Consider the following 14719-nt stretch of genomic DNA (forward strand, 5'->3'; position numbering starts at 1 on the left):
TTTTTGAAATTGCAACTAACTAGCAGATGGGAAACATCGAAGTACTACAGTAACATAAGTGGATTTATTGCTAATACTGGTTATACAGTTGGTAATGAAAATTTTGAACTTGTATTTGTTAAGGAAAATTAAAATTTCTCTTCTAGGAATCACATGCAGCTCAGCTACAGATCCTTATGGAGTTCCTCAAGGTTGCCAGAAGAAATAAGAGAGAGGTATGTTATTTCATGTTGATGTTTAGTTTCCTTTTTTTCTCTATTGTATGTAAGCACTTCAGACTAAAACATGCTTAGGTATTTTAATTTAATAACATTTAATTTGGTGTTTTCTTAAGCTTTAATTTCTTGTTCTTTTGTAGTAGGTTTTTGTGTTTTTTGTTTTTGTTTGTTTGTTTTTGTAATTTGGTGTGGGTTTTAGGCTAAGTCTTACTATGAAGGCCTGGCATGCCTGCAATTATACCTCAGCTAGACTAGGATCCATAGAGATCTGCTTGTCTTAGTGTCCTAAGTGCTGGAATTAGAGGTGTATGCCAACATGCCCGTCTCAATTTAGTATTTTCAAGATATTTTTTTGGAGCTAGACTACACAGTTTTCAGTGGATCTTACTTTAATTGTTAGTGGTAGAGTACTTGTCTGCCATATACAATTTAAGGCCCCGTGAATCCCAATCTCAAGGACTGCCAGCTCACCGTAATGTTTCATCTCAAAGCAATACAGGGTTGAAAATAGAAGAATTTTTCTCAAAACCAGGAAATGTAAATAAAACTTAAAGAAGTTGCAGCTGTTCCTGGGGTGGGGGGATGCATGTGGAAAGAATAATTAAAACCTATTTGCAATATCTTAAGTCATGCAGGATATCTAAAAGACAATTTTGTATTCACTAATATATAACCAGAATGTTCTAATTTAATACACACATTTCTTCAGCTCTTTCACATACATAAATAATTTGTGAAGATAATTCTCTGCTCTTGGCAACATATAGAAAGTAACTGAAATCTGAGTTTTTCAAATCTCTTGTAGGAGCTGTCTAAAAAGGTGCTTTTAATTATTCAAATTTTGTTTATTTAATCAAATTATAAAAATATGTAATCTACTGTATACTATGTTCTAGACTGTTAACTTAAAGATAAAAATGACTGTTTTATTGTGATAAAACTACATATTTTCAAATTTTCTTCTGTTTATTTATCTTACTAACCTCTTTGTTAAAATTTGGAATATGATAGTGTGAATGGTTAAATACTCTTGGCATGATTTGTGACTTTACTTCCCTGCCCTAACTTGTGGAATTTTATTTTGTATGCTTATTGACAGAAACACTATCTTTATTACATATTTAGATTCACTTGTGTCTTGGTGGTTTTGATGGGAGAGCAGGTAATGGTCAGTTATTTATTTGCTTAAATTATTGTATAGAGTAGTGCTTTTTTAAAGATAATACAAGTTTTTATTTTATGTGTATGAGTGTTTGCCTGCATAATGTATGACAAGTGTACCTGGTGCTAAAGGTCATAAGAGGGGGATGGGTCTCATTGGAACTGAATTTACAGATGTTGTGAGCCACCATGTGGGTGCTGGAAACTGAATCCAGGTCCCCTGCAAGAGGGACAAGAGTTCTTCCTGCCACCTCTCCAGCCTACATAGTACTTAAGGTAATGATTGAGCTTATGGAGTCACCTTAGGATTAGTTAAAATGCAGTTTGTTTGTTTGTTTGTTTGTTTTGTTTTGTTTTTATTAAAGGGAGTCTTGGACCCCAACTGTATGTATTTCTAGCAAGTCCCAGATGATGTAGAGGCCCTTAGTCCTTGGATCATACGGAGTAACAAGACTGAAAATATATCATGCATGGATTTTTTTAGATGCAGTGTGTACTTACACTGTGAACCTTCTGCCTCCTGTTGGAAATTCTTTATAGAGCAGATAAAATTTCATATTTCTTACTAACTCCTGTTGGAAATTCTTTATAGAGCAGATAAAATTTCATATTTCTTACTAACCTTACTCATTAAACAGAATGCATGAAATTATGTTACAGTCATCTTACGTGTTTCTTTTTGACTTAGACTTACTTATAGCTTTTGCAAATGTTATTTGGTATGTTGTAAAGTCCTTGATAATAAATGAATAAATGAATCAATAAAATGAATAACCAGCCATATTAGGATATATGTGAGTTAAGTGAAATATCTGGTAATTTTCTATATATGTAAATATGTGGTTTTCATTAGTTACTGAGTTCTTCTTTTCCAGTGTCCTTTTAAGTATAACAGTTAAAAGTTTTTATAGTGATAAAAAAACAGAAAGGGTTGATAATTTTACCTTACTTTTAGCCCCACCTCGATTAAAGTCCTGAGTCTAGTGGGTTGAGACTAAAGACTTCATTGGCTGCATCAGCTCCCTCATTGCCTGAATCTACCCTGACTCTCCAACCCCTCCCAGGGCAGTGTGGAGATGGGTCTGCTTAGTTTGGAACATCCAGTGGATTTGTGTTACAAATTAAGCTCAAGAGATCTAAATCTGGCTAGTCTTTTTTTCTGTAGAGAGACACTGTTTTTTATTATATCAGTCAGAAAATGAGTATGTCCTCTTCCTTGGAGCAGTTCTATTTAGTCTAGGAATATTTGTCTACAAATAATTTTGAACAAAAAACTGTCTTAAAGTATAAAACTTGGAGTGATAAGTTGAAAGGAGAATCGTCTCCCTACAGTAACTCTTCTTCCTTGTGGTTTTTTAGGTCCTTTCTCTGGTAGCCAATATTTTGTAGTAACCTTCCTTTGGTACTTCATTGAGTCATATAGCATTGTGTACTGCTTTTGTGTTTTTGTCATTAAGCTTCTTGGGGATTGTACTGGGGCTTTTTTTGCTTGACTTAAAGTGAGTCTTAATAGCCTTCTGACTGACTTCCTCTTGTGCTATATATTTTGTGTAGATAGTTTAATTTTAAAAACTATTATTAATTTAAAGTATTTCTGGATATTGGAGCCTGTAGTGAGCGGTACATAAATATTTGTTAGTACGTGTCCACAAATGATTGAGTTTGGTTATTTTAATTTTAATTATTACAAGTAACCAAGGAGCTAATTTATTTAAGTCTAAAAAACTAATATATTTTTATTTACTTTGTGGGGTTGGGTTAGGAAGGGGTGGCATACACAGGTCAGAAGGCAACTTGAGAAACTATGTTCCGAGTTACCATGTGTGTCCCAAAGGTAAACTCGATCATTAGACTTGATAATCTGCACCTTTACCTCTTGAGCCATCTCACAGGTCTGGCACCCCATTTTAACATTTAACACTTTACCATACCCCTGTTCTAAACTTTATAGGGAATTCACATGACTACTAAGAGGAGAGGCTCTTTAGTGGCAAAATTAGAGTCTACCTATCAATAGCATTTAATAACTACTTAGATGAATGTTTTAGCTTTTCTTCATAGTTAGAATGGTAGAAATTTGAGTTCCAGGTAAAAGCAGTTGTATCCATTCAAATCTGTACCAGTATTTGAATTACTGCTTAGTATTTTACTTGATTTATTTTTGAAATAGACTGGCTAATTCCAGAACTTCTTTATTAGTTTATTTCAGTTGGAATTTGAATGAGTTAATTTTAGCAATTTTATGTGAAATAAAACATAGAAGATTGTATCAGTTAAGGTTATGCTTTAGAATAGAATAACATGTATATAACTTTTTTGATTATACAGCAAAGAGCTACTGGGATTCCAGAAGCTGCTTGCCTGTACTCTTTCAGATTTCTTTCTTACTTGCCTGCTTGCTAACATGCTGATATTTATGGTTGTAACTTTCTTGAATGTGTTGCTGCTAAAGTATTTGTAGATCTCTAGTTTTGAGCTTTATATAAATGTGCTTGTACAGTGTGCAGTCAGCTCCTCCTTTCTGTGGCTCAGTGTTAAGGTTATATGGATATCCGTGACTAGTTGACTGTCTTATTGGTTTCTACTGCTGTGATAAAAAACAGGATAACTAAAAGCAGCTAGGGGAGGAGAGGGTTTATTTCAGCTAGCAAGTTGTCAAGTTGCCTTCCAGCACTGAGGGAAGTCATGGCAGGAAGTGAAGCAGAGGCTGTGGAAGAGCGCACTTAGTGGCTTGTTCCTCATGGTTTTCTCAGCCTGGTTTTTGTTTGCTTTTTGTTTTTTGGGTTTTTTTGGGGGGTGGGGGTGGGGTTGTTTTTTGTTACTAAGACTCAGGACCACTTGCTCAGGGGTAGCACCACCTGCTGTGAGCCTGCCACATCAATCATTAATCAAGAAAATGCTTCTACAGGCAAGTCTCATGGGGAAGTTTTCTCAGTTGAGAGACCCTCTCCCCAAATGATTCTAGCTTCTGTCAGGTTGACAATAAAACCAAGTAGGACATTAACTGATTCTGTTTCAGTGGTCATTGAATTAAGTAAATACTATTTCCATAAACATAATCGCTGGTGGACATTCGAGTTGTTTTTAGTTGGGACTGTACATAAGTAATGTTAATATTGCCATATGTGTATATTAGAATATTTACTTTTGTGATATATATGTGGGGATGGAATCAGTAAGTCATGGGGTTTCTTTACAGTACAAACAGAATACTGTAATGTTTTACTGAGCAGTACTCCTTGGATTGCATAGTCCTTCTGCAGGCCTGTATGGATGTTTGTAGTGCATTTTGCCAGAAATTGTCAGTGACATTGCCTAGTTGAGAAACTAGAAACATTTCTTTCAAGTATGCATTGCCATCTCTTTGGGATTTGAATTTGGGCATTTCCTTGATGGCTAACAGATTGAGCACTTTGGTATTATGTTCACTGGCTCTGTGGATTACCTTGTATGTGTGTCTGAAGTACTGATTACATAAGACATTGTAGCTTTTCCATTTTTTGTGGCTTAAGTTATTTTGATATATATTCTTTGTCATATTAATCTTACACAAAGATCATGTTCTCTGTTACTTGGAATACTATTTTCTGTTGTCTTATTTGAGCTGTTTGATAGAAGCTTCTAACTTAAAATTATTCAAATTATTTTTCTTACAGTGTCTTTTGTGCTAGGTGAAGAATCTTTCCCTGTGGTCATGAACATTTCCTGTACTGTCTGTTTTTTGAAGCTTTGCTTTGTTATTTTTCACATTTGGGACTCTGCTTTACTTGGAGGTTTTTATGTATAATGTGACATTTAGAGATCTTTTTACATGGATCCCCAGCCATCTGAACATTCTTTATTCAAGCCCATCCTTTCCCCTATGGGAATTTCCTCTGGATTTTGCACCATCATTCATTAAGCATCCATGTATACATGTACATGCCCCTGGGCTCTCTCTTCTGCTCCCATGCTCTATTTGTCTATCCTCTGGGAAGTACCACATTATACACTAGAACCTAAAGTGACTGCTTTTCTTCAAGAAACTTTTGATTATTATGGCTCTTTGCATTTTCTTGTACATGTTTGAATCAGCTAATACATTTCCATGTTAAGCCTGCTGAAATTATTATTGGGATTACATTGACTTCAATAGAAAATTGGAAATATATCCTTACAGCATTGTGGCTTTGAACCCATGAACATTTACAAACTTTTAAAATTTTTGATACTTTCAAAAGCTATCAGTCTTCCACATTCTGTTTAGATTTTATGATTTCAGTGCTAATATAGGTGGTGATATCTATGTCTTTAATTTTGTTTTTTTATTGTTGCTGATACATAGAAATTCATCTGACTTACATATTTTTTAATCACCAGCAACCTTGTTAGACTTTCATTAATTCTAATTTGTAGATTCTTTTTGTTTTCTATGTACACATCATAATCTGCAATAACAATTCAATGTCTTTCTCTATGATCCTTATATCTTTTATTTATTTTTCTTGTCTTACTCTGCTGGCTAGGACATCCGGTACAGTGATGAATAGAAGTGGTGGTAGCTGGGCATCCTAGTCTTGATGCTGATCTCAAAGTGAAATCATTCGACGTGTCACCATTAGGTATGGAGTTTTCTGTAGGGTTTTGTTGTTGTTGTTGTTTTTGTTTTTTAGGGTTTTTGTTTTGTTTTTAATCATTCAAGGAAATACATTTCTATTCCCCTTGAGTAAGTGGATTTTCTTTTCCTGAGTTACGAGTGGGATTGAGTATACTTTAGGAGTTTTGTATATCTGAGGTAGTCATAGAATTTATCCTTTTCCTTCTTTTAATATGGATAAATAACTTAGATTTAACATCAGAAAGTCAGGAGCTGTAGTGACCAGCCATCAAGATTGTCCCAGGGTTGTCTTTTCTAGAATGTTTTTTATTCTAGGAGATCCAACCAGGGTAGTTTATCTCTTTACTTGAAATCAGCCCTTTGTGTAAAGCACACCAAGTAATTGTGTGTACTCTCATATGTGGTTTTGATTGTTAGTGCTTTATTTAAAATTTTTCTCTTTTTTCTATTTTTTTCCTATTTGAGACAGAGTTTCTCTGTGTAGCCATGGCTGGCCTGGAACTCACTTTGTATACCAGCTGGCCTTAGACTCATAGAGATCTGCCTGGATTTGCCTTTCTCGTGTTAGGAATAAAGGTGTGGGCCACCATGCCTAGTTTGTGAAAATATTTTTGTGTCTATGTTCATGGGTGAAAGTGAAGTTGTGTTTTTCTTACACAGATCTTGTGCAGTGCTGTTAAGATTGTGAACTTTGACAAATGACTTGGGAAATATACATTCTTCTGGTTTTCTTTTGTTTGTGGGTCAGAATTTGTACATCTATGTTATATGCCTTTTTTTGAATATTTAGAAATCTAGCTAGAAAAACCATATACTATGATTTGTTTTCAAAAGATTTTAGATTATTGATCCAGTTAAATAGTTACATGCTGATTCAGACTTTTGTTGGATGCTTATGTTATACTTTTCTGAGAAATTGTCTACCAGGAGCTTTTCGTGGAAGTTTGTTTTAATTTTTTTATTGTCAAAACTTGGTGACCTCTTTTTTTTCTGATACTATCTCTATACTAGTATAGTTGTTTTTTTTATTTTTTATTCTTGACCAGTTCTTTACAGGGATATATCAGTTTTATAAATTTTGTTCTAAGAATTAACTTTTGGCTTTTTATCCTGTGTTCTGTTTTCTGTTTACTTTTCTGTTCTTTATTATCACTCCCTTGCTACTTGGCTTTTTGTTTGTTTCTTATGTACTGCTCTGGATGTGCTTTGTATGTAGACTGGCATGCAGGGGTTATGGTCATACTTTCTTCTTTTTGTTTTAGCTACATCAAATGGTTTTGAACTGCACTTTATATGGAACTGTTTTAAACAGTTGATTAATTAGATAAAAACGTTGATTATGAAGATGGATTTCATTTTTTCCTATAGTCATTTGCTGGTTTCATTTACCATAACAAAACACTGTGACTTTTATTTATTTATTTATTTTTTAACTTTTATTGCATTATGATGAGAAAAATTACATGATTTTAATTTATCTGAATTTGTTAACATTTAAAAACGTATTTTAAGTAAATAAAATTAAATCACATGCTTGTTTCCCTTTTGTACTCCAACTCCTTCCAGAGACCCCCCACTTTAATACCTACAATATCTTTCTTGTCATATTCTTTAAAATTTATAAAATATAACAATAAAAATATTATAAAAGTTGTTTGATATAAAACAACAATTTAATACTCTTATGTAGATGCTTTTCTCCAGCAATACTGAAAATACATGTTTTTCTCAATATAAATTTTAAATAACTCCAAACATATTAACTGTGTATTTTAAAATAATACATCACTGCCAGTATTTTTTTAAATGAACATAAATACATAAAGTCTTTTTGTTTGTTTGTTTGTCTGTTTTATATTTAGTAGAGTTTAAAGTCTTGGCTCTTACTGTGGTACAAGCCCAAAATAAGAACAATTTTTAGACATTGAATTCCATTGTAATAAGGTTGTACTTCAATGACCCTACCTCACCAAAGGATTTTGCTTCCATCGTAGCTAAGCTGAGAGTTGACAGTTCTGCTGCATCAAGTAATGAATTGTAGGCACGATTTTTGGATACAGACCTCCTGCTATGGTCAAAGCTATTGGCCTTAAGTGAGTGACTTTATTCTCAGCCCACAGAGAACAAGTTACATTCATTTAAGAAATGGTCTATCCATAAAGTCATTCACCAACTGTTTCAATGAACAATGGTTCTGCTTGGAGGGTGGCACAGACATTAGGTGAGGGTAAGAATCTGGTTCATTGGCTATGATAATTTGGAGAAGCATTCATCTCAGAGACAGAGTAACTCATAAAGTCCTCTTCTTCAAACATGATACAGTAGTTAATAAACATCAAGCAAAGCATTCAATCTCTTTGTTGTTCTCTTACAAGCCACCTCCCAATTTAATTGTCTATGTTTCTTTTGGGTTATATAAATACTTTTGAAATATGTAAGCTGTTCTGAAAACCACATTATAGTGTAAAAACATGAAATAAACAATACTACTAATAGAGAGGCTGAGATAGGAGAACCAAGGTTTCAATACCATTATGTTGTACCAAGCAAGACACTGTCAAGCTGAACAAACAAGCTGAAAGTGTATATGGACTGTACAATATTGGACCTATTTCTCCAATTACCAAATTAGAGAGACCACTGGATGACAGTCAACAAATTTCTAATTCCTCATACTTGTGGATTTCAATTGATTAGGATATATTGGTAATATTAATTTTCATATTAAGATATTAAGAAAAAGTAATTGTTACTTCCTGTTGTTTTTGTTGTAAGAGGTGGAATTAGGTTGTGTGGATTTGTTGAAAGATTACTTTCTTGCTTCTTCAAGGGTGTAGTTTTGCTCCTTATGTTGATGTTTTCCATCTATTACTCTTTATAGGGCTGGATTTGTGGGAAGATATTGTGTAAATTTCGTTTTGTCATGGAATATCTTGTTTTCTTCATCTATGGTAATTGAGAGTTTTGCTGGGTATAGTAGCCTGAGCTGGCATTTGTGTTCTCTTAGGGTCTGTATGACATCTGCCCAGGATCTTCTAGCTTTCATAGTCTCTGGTGAGAAGTCTGGCGTAATTCTGATAGGCCTGCTTTATATGTTTCTTGACCTTTTCCCCTTACTGCTTTTAAAATTCTTTCTTTGTTTAGTGCATTTAGTGTTTTTATTATTATGTGACAGGAGGAATTTCTTTTCTGGTCCAGTCTATTTGGAGTTCTGTAGGCTTCTTGTATGTTCATGGGCATCTCTTTCTTTAGGTTAGGGAAGGTTTTTTTTGTCTTCTCTTTTTCTTTTTCTTTTTGTTTTGAGACAGGGTTTCTCTCTGTATCCCTGGCTGTCCTGGAACTCACTCTGTAGACCAGGCTGACCTCAAACTCAGAGATCCTGCCTCTGGAAGTTTTCTTCTATAATTTTGTTGAAGATATTTACTGGCCCATTACCTTGGGAGTCTTTACTCTCTTCTATACCTATTACTCTTAGGTTTGGTCTTCTCATTGCATCCTGGATTTCCTGTATGTTCTGGGTTAGGAGACTGTTGTGTCAATCAATGTTTTCTATGGTGTCTTCTGCCCCTGAGATTCTCTCTTCTATCTCTTGTATTCTGTTGGTGATGCTTGCATCTATTGGCTCCTGATTTCTTTCCTACGTTTTCTATCTCCAGGGTTGTTTCTCTTTCTGATTTCTTTATTGTTTCTATTTCCATTTTTAGATTCTGGATGGTTTTGCTCATTTCCTTCACCTGTTTGATTGTGTTTTCCTGTAGTTCTTTAAGTCCTGTATCATCATCATGAGAAGTGATTTTAGATATGAATCTTGCTTTTCCGGTGTGATGGTGGGTCCAGGACTTGCTATGGTGGGAGTATTGGGTTCTGATGATGTCAAGTAACCTTGGTTTGTGTTGCTTATATTCTTACGCTTGCTCCGAACCACCTGGTTATCTCTGGTGTTATCTGCCCTTGCTAAATCTGACTGGAGCCTGTCGTTCCTGTCATCCTGGTGGTGTCAGAACTCCTCAGAATTAAGCTGTCTCTGTGATCCTGTGATTCTTGGATCCTGTGACCCTGGGCTTGTTAGAGTACCTGAGAGTGGAGCTTCTTCTGGGTGTTTTGGGACTGGCTGCAGAGTTGGTGCTTAAGGTCTGCTCAGGGCACCAGCCCAGAAAGACCGGAGGGAATCTGAGCCACTGGGCTGGAGGAGTTCCTGTGTGCCTGGTCCCACTGGTCCTAGTTACTCCTGGTGTTGGGACAGATGTTGTGTCCTCCTCACCTCTGATCCTGGGCGTATTGTGATTTTTATTTTTTAATTTTTCATTTTAATTCTTTTTTGAGAGAAGGTCTTGCTGTGTAGCCTTTGGCTAGCCTCAAGCTAACTACATAGCTCAGGCCGGCCTTGAATTCTCAATCTTTCTGCCCCAGCCTTTACATTACTGGGATCTCAGGTTTGTACTCTATACTATAATTGCATATATTATTTGCACTATGATAGATTTTATTGTAACATCTCATCATATAGGTGATGTGCTGTGGTCGTCTCTGCTTGGGATAACTCCTTTATTACTTTCCCTTACTTCCGCTCAGAGACTGTTTTGGTACTGCAGATTAAACTTGGGTTATGCGTTCTAGGCAGGAGATCTGCTACTGAGCCCTCCCGGCTGCTGCTTACCTTTCTGCACCTCAGGCACACCTTATTTTGTACAGAATCTTTTTAACTTGTTTCAGTTTTGCTTGTTGATTTCTTGCTGTTGGAGCGCCAGACAGTTCTTGTTGGTCCTGTTTCTTTGTTTCCTATGTTTTCTCCTTACAGTTAGGTATTTGGTCCATTTGAACTTGATTTTGTTTTTCCTCTTTTTTTTTTTTTTTTTTTAAATCCTGGGTAAATGGTGGAAATTTACTTAATTCTTTTATATGCAGATACGCAGTTTCGTAACATCATTTGCTAGCCAGTCTGTTTTCCCCTAAGATGTGTTTTGGTGCCATTGTTGGATTCTGTGGATGTAGTTACATGAATTATTTTTGGGTCCTCTGTTCTAGTCTTGCTTAGTTTTGTGTGATAAACATTTTGTTTTCTTCATTGTGGCACTATTATTAATTTGAAATATGTATTATGATATCCCTAGCTTGTTCTTTTAGGTCAGGATTGCATTAGCTATTTGGAATTTTAGGTTTTGTTCTTTATTTCTGTGGAAGTATCATTAGAATTTTATTAGCTCTTACATTGAATCTGAATTTTGTTTAGTGATGCTACCATGTTTACAATACTAATTTTGCTGTTCCTTGAATGTGAGAGATGTTTATACCTTCTAGTATTTCATTCAGTTTTCTTCTTCAGTATTTCATAGCTTTTCATTATAGATTTTTTTTTTTTTTGCCTTCTTTGCTAGGTATGTTCCTTGAAAATGATTTAATTTCTTTACATAAATATTTACTATCTGGTAGATTGTGAATTCTGAAATAGCAAGTATAGTGCAGTGTAAACTTGGAAATGTGTGTAGTTTACTTCTCTACTGTGTCTTTGTGATTCTGCTCTATTGATTTCTGAAGCACTGTGTTTGAGGTGATTTTATCACTGACTGTATATACATATAGCACACTGCTTTTGTGTGCATGCAGGTGCACATTTGTGCCTCTGTCTGGAAGTCAGATGACAATTGCATATCAGATGACCTAGAACTTGTCAAGTAGGCTAAGCAGGTTAGCTCAGCTGCCTCAGCTTCCTCAGTGCTGGCTTGTAATCATGGGCCACCACACCTATAGCATGCAGTTTTTAAAAATACACTTTGTCTTTGTTGTTTAGACCTAAGGTAGATCTACTAAAAACTACCAGGTATATATGCCTTTTACCTGTTGGTTTGTGTTAATCCTTTTTGAATTTTTTGCTTATTAATGCACACCTTTAATCCCAGCACTTGGGAGGCAGAGGCAGGTAGATTTCTGAGTTCGAGGACAGCCAGGGCTACATAGAGAAACCCTGTCTCAAAAAACCAAAAACCAAACCAAACCAACACAAAACAAAACAAAACCCCACTACTTCCTATTCCAGTTGTGCGTTGCCGGCTATCACACGAGCGCTTTCATGGGTGTGAAGTTCAGAAGGCTGTCCAGGGCTGTCTCTCCTTCCACTGTGGGTCCAGAAATAGAGCTGAGCATTTTTGTTAAGTGCTTTTCCTGACTGAACCGTCTCATAGTCCTTAATATAGTTTTCTCCATATGCTTTCTTGACCATAAATTTCAAAATTCCTCTTTTGATTTATCTGTACTTTTTTTTTGCGGGGAGAAGTAAGTTGTTTTTAACCTGTAGATTTTACGTAGTTCAAGTTGGCCTTCAACAAGCCAAGGTTGACCTTAACCTCCTGATTCTCCTAGCTTCTGTCTCCCAAATATTGGGATTATTGGCCTGTACTTGCCTATTTGAATTCGTTTCTTTCTTCCTCCCCCGATCCCCAGTGATTGCACTAAATTTATAGTAATTTGTCTTTCTTTATGAATATGCATGTACACACTAGTATGTAAGTTCGTGTGTGTGTGTGTGTGTGTGTGTGTGTGTGTGTTTGTACATATTAGGAGTCAGATGATGGTGTTAGGTGTCTTCAGTTGTTCTCTATGTTATATATTGGGGTAGGGTCTCTGACATGAAACTGAGGTCACAAAATCAGTTCCCTAGCCAGCTTGCTCAGGGGATTCTCCCTGGATCTACCTCCTCCATGCTGGGATTGTAGCAAATCTGCCATGTGTGCCTTTCATTTAAGTAGGTTCTAGGAATCTGAACATTGCAGTCAATCACTGAGCTTCCTCTCTGGCCCTAACAGTTTGTGTCTCACCTTACTTTATAGTGTGTATTGCCTTTCATTTACATTTGCTTTTAAATAACCTGTCTTGTTTTCCCTATTTGTTCATTTACTTCTTTATTTATTCTTTTGTTTGTTTGTTTGCTTTTTTAAATAACTCCTCTGGGAATGCTGAATGATGACTTAATATCAAGCCTGTCATTAGTTATTAAGTATGTGTCTTATTTGTGGAACAGTAAGTGTTTCCTTATACTTTGGTTAAGTATTTTGCTCTTGGTAGTTTCTTTTTTAGAGTTAGTATACATTGAGCTGTGCTATTTTCTTTTGATTATCAGCTTTTTCTGAGTCCAATAGATTATTCTTTTGTTTATTTTAGATGACTTATGTATATTTTTATTCTAAGTGATATTGCTATAAAGTTGAATTCACATAATGAGCTTAATATTCACATATATTCACATTATCAAACCAGTAGTAAAAGTTCAAGAAGTAAGCACAAAAGCTTCTTACCTGTTATAAAAACTGTCAGTAATAGAGAAGTGTTCACTTTCAAACTTGGTTTTTATGATTCTGAGACTTTTTTAAAAAATGTTTAAATATATTTTCATTGATTTTTTTTTAACACTGTTCAGAGAGTGCTTGCTACTTATGTCTTAGGAATAATCATTCAATAAATTAATTTTAGTAGCTTCAAATTACACAATTGTATTCAGTCAAATTTGATTGAATTTTATCACTCAAGTTTGCCTGGTTTTTACTTACGTGATAGCATGTTCACCTTCAGAAACTTACTTACTTCTTTTTTTTTTTTGTATTTTTGAGACAGGGTTTCTCTGTGTAGCCCTGGCTGTCCTGGAACTCACTCTGTAGACCAGGCTGGCCTCGAACTCAGAAATCCGCCTGCCTCTGCCTCCCAAGTGCTGGGATTAAAGGCGTGAGCCACCACCGCCCAGCTGACTTACTTATTTCTAAAACAGTTTTGGACTTCTGTTTGATTTGGTGACTAAATTTGGCTTTTTTTTCTTCTTTCTGTTACTAAGTGTCTTACTTTCCCTGCCTCTACAATGTTAGCTTTTCTAAGGTCCACTCTTTGGTTCATTGTTTCTGATTAAATTGATGTTGGGTGTTACATTCATTACCATGGATTCTTTTTATTATTTCTTTTCCTCATGGCCTTAGTATTTGTCTTTATTGTCTTTACCTATTGTAAAATTCTGTAAGTACTTTAAGACTGCATCTTTGACTTAAGATCTGATTTCACTTAGATCCTGTGTTTGAACAAACATTACCTCCATTGCACTGTTCTCCATGCCTAAGAAAAGTACTAAGGCGATAATAAATATTTGGATTAATAAGTTTATCAGTTAGATAGCCTTCACGGTGCTTATTTTGCTGTTGTAGACAATACCAATGCTAACAAACCTTTAAATGCTCTCTTGTACCTGGAATTAGAGAATTAAATCCTAAGGTCCTATTTCTTGAGGTGGTGTTAGAGTGGTTGATAGGTTGTTTCTCAGAGCAAGAAGTCTGCTTTGGCTCTCATTCCAGCTTTTCTGCACACCAATTGAAAGGTCTTGAACAAAATACCTAGCCTTTCTGTGCCTCATTTTCTTATAGACATAGGATTTGCTTCAAATCTGGCAATCAGTATTACACAATTATTTGTTACTGTTTTATATTTTAAAATTGCTTAGTATATATTTAGTATATATTATTTTAAAGTAAAACAGCCAGTTATGATTGCTTGGGGTAGTATAGAGTTTCTGGAAAGCAGGTTAGTGTATAATGAAATTTTTATAGCTATTTCTGTTAAATAATTTCTATTTTAACCTGTAAATAGTATTTAATAACTCTATTAGTTGTTATTATAATCTGTCTAGTTCCCCAATAGTCGAAGCAGAATCCTGTGGATTTTTAAATCAGCTTTAGCACAATTACTGGGTGAATTACCCCTAATCTATTTT

General features: G+C 35.1%; 1 protein-coding gene across 3 annotated transcripts in view; it reads left to right on the forward strand.

Annotated features, from left to right (window-relative positions):
• Cop1 (COP1 E3 ubiquitin ligase) overlaps positions 1-14719 on the forward strand; it is a 130562-nt gene that overhangs the window by 20952 nt on the left and 94891 nt on the right. For all 3 annotated transcript variants that reach the window (XR_004123024.1, XM_031386507.1, XM_031386517.1), the window contains exon 6: positions 147-215. Coding sequence is in view for 2 of the 3 variants with exons in the window: in XM_031386507.1 (XP_031242367.1) it covers positions 147-215 (69 nt within the window). In the remaining variant the exon portion in view is untranslated. The remainder of the gene's footprint in view (positions 1-146; positions 216-14719) is intronic.

Source organism: Mastomys coucha, unplaced genomic scaffold, assembly GCF_008632895.1.
Source record: "Mastomys coucha isolate ucsf_1 unplaced genomic scaffold, UCSF_Mcou_1 pScaffold1, whole genome shotgun sequence".
Lineage (NCBI taxonomy): Eukaryota > Metazoa > Chordata > Mammalia > Rodentia > Muridae > Mastomys > Mastomys coucha.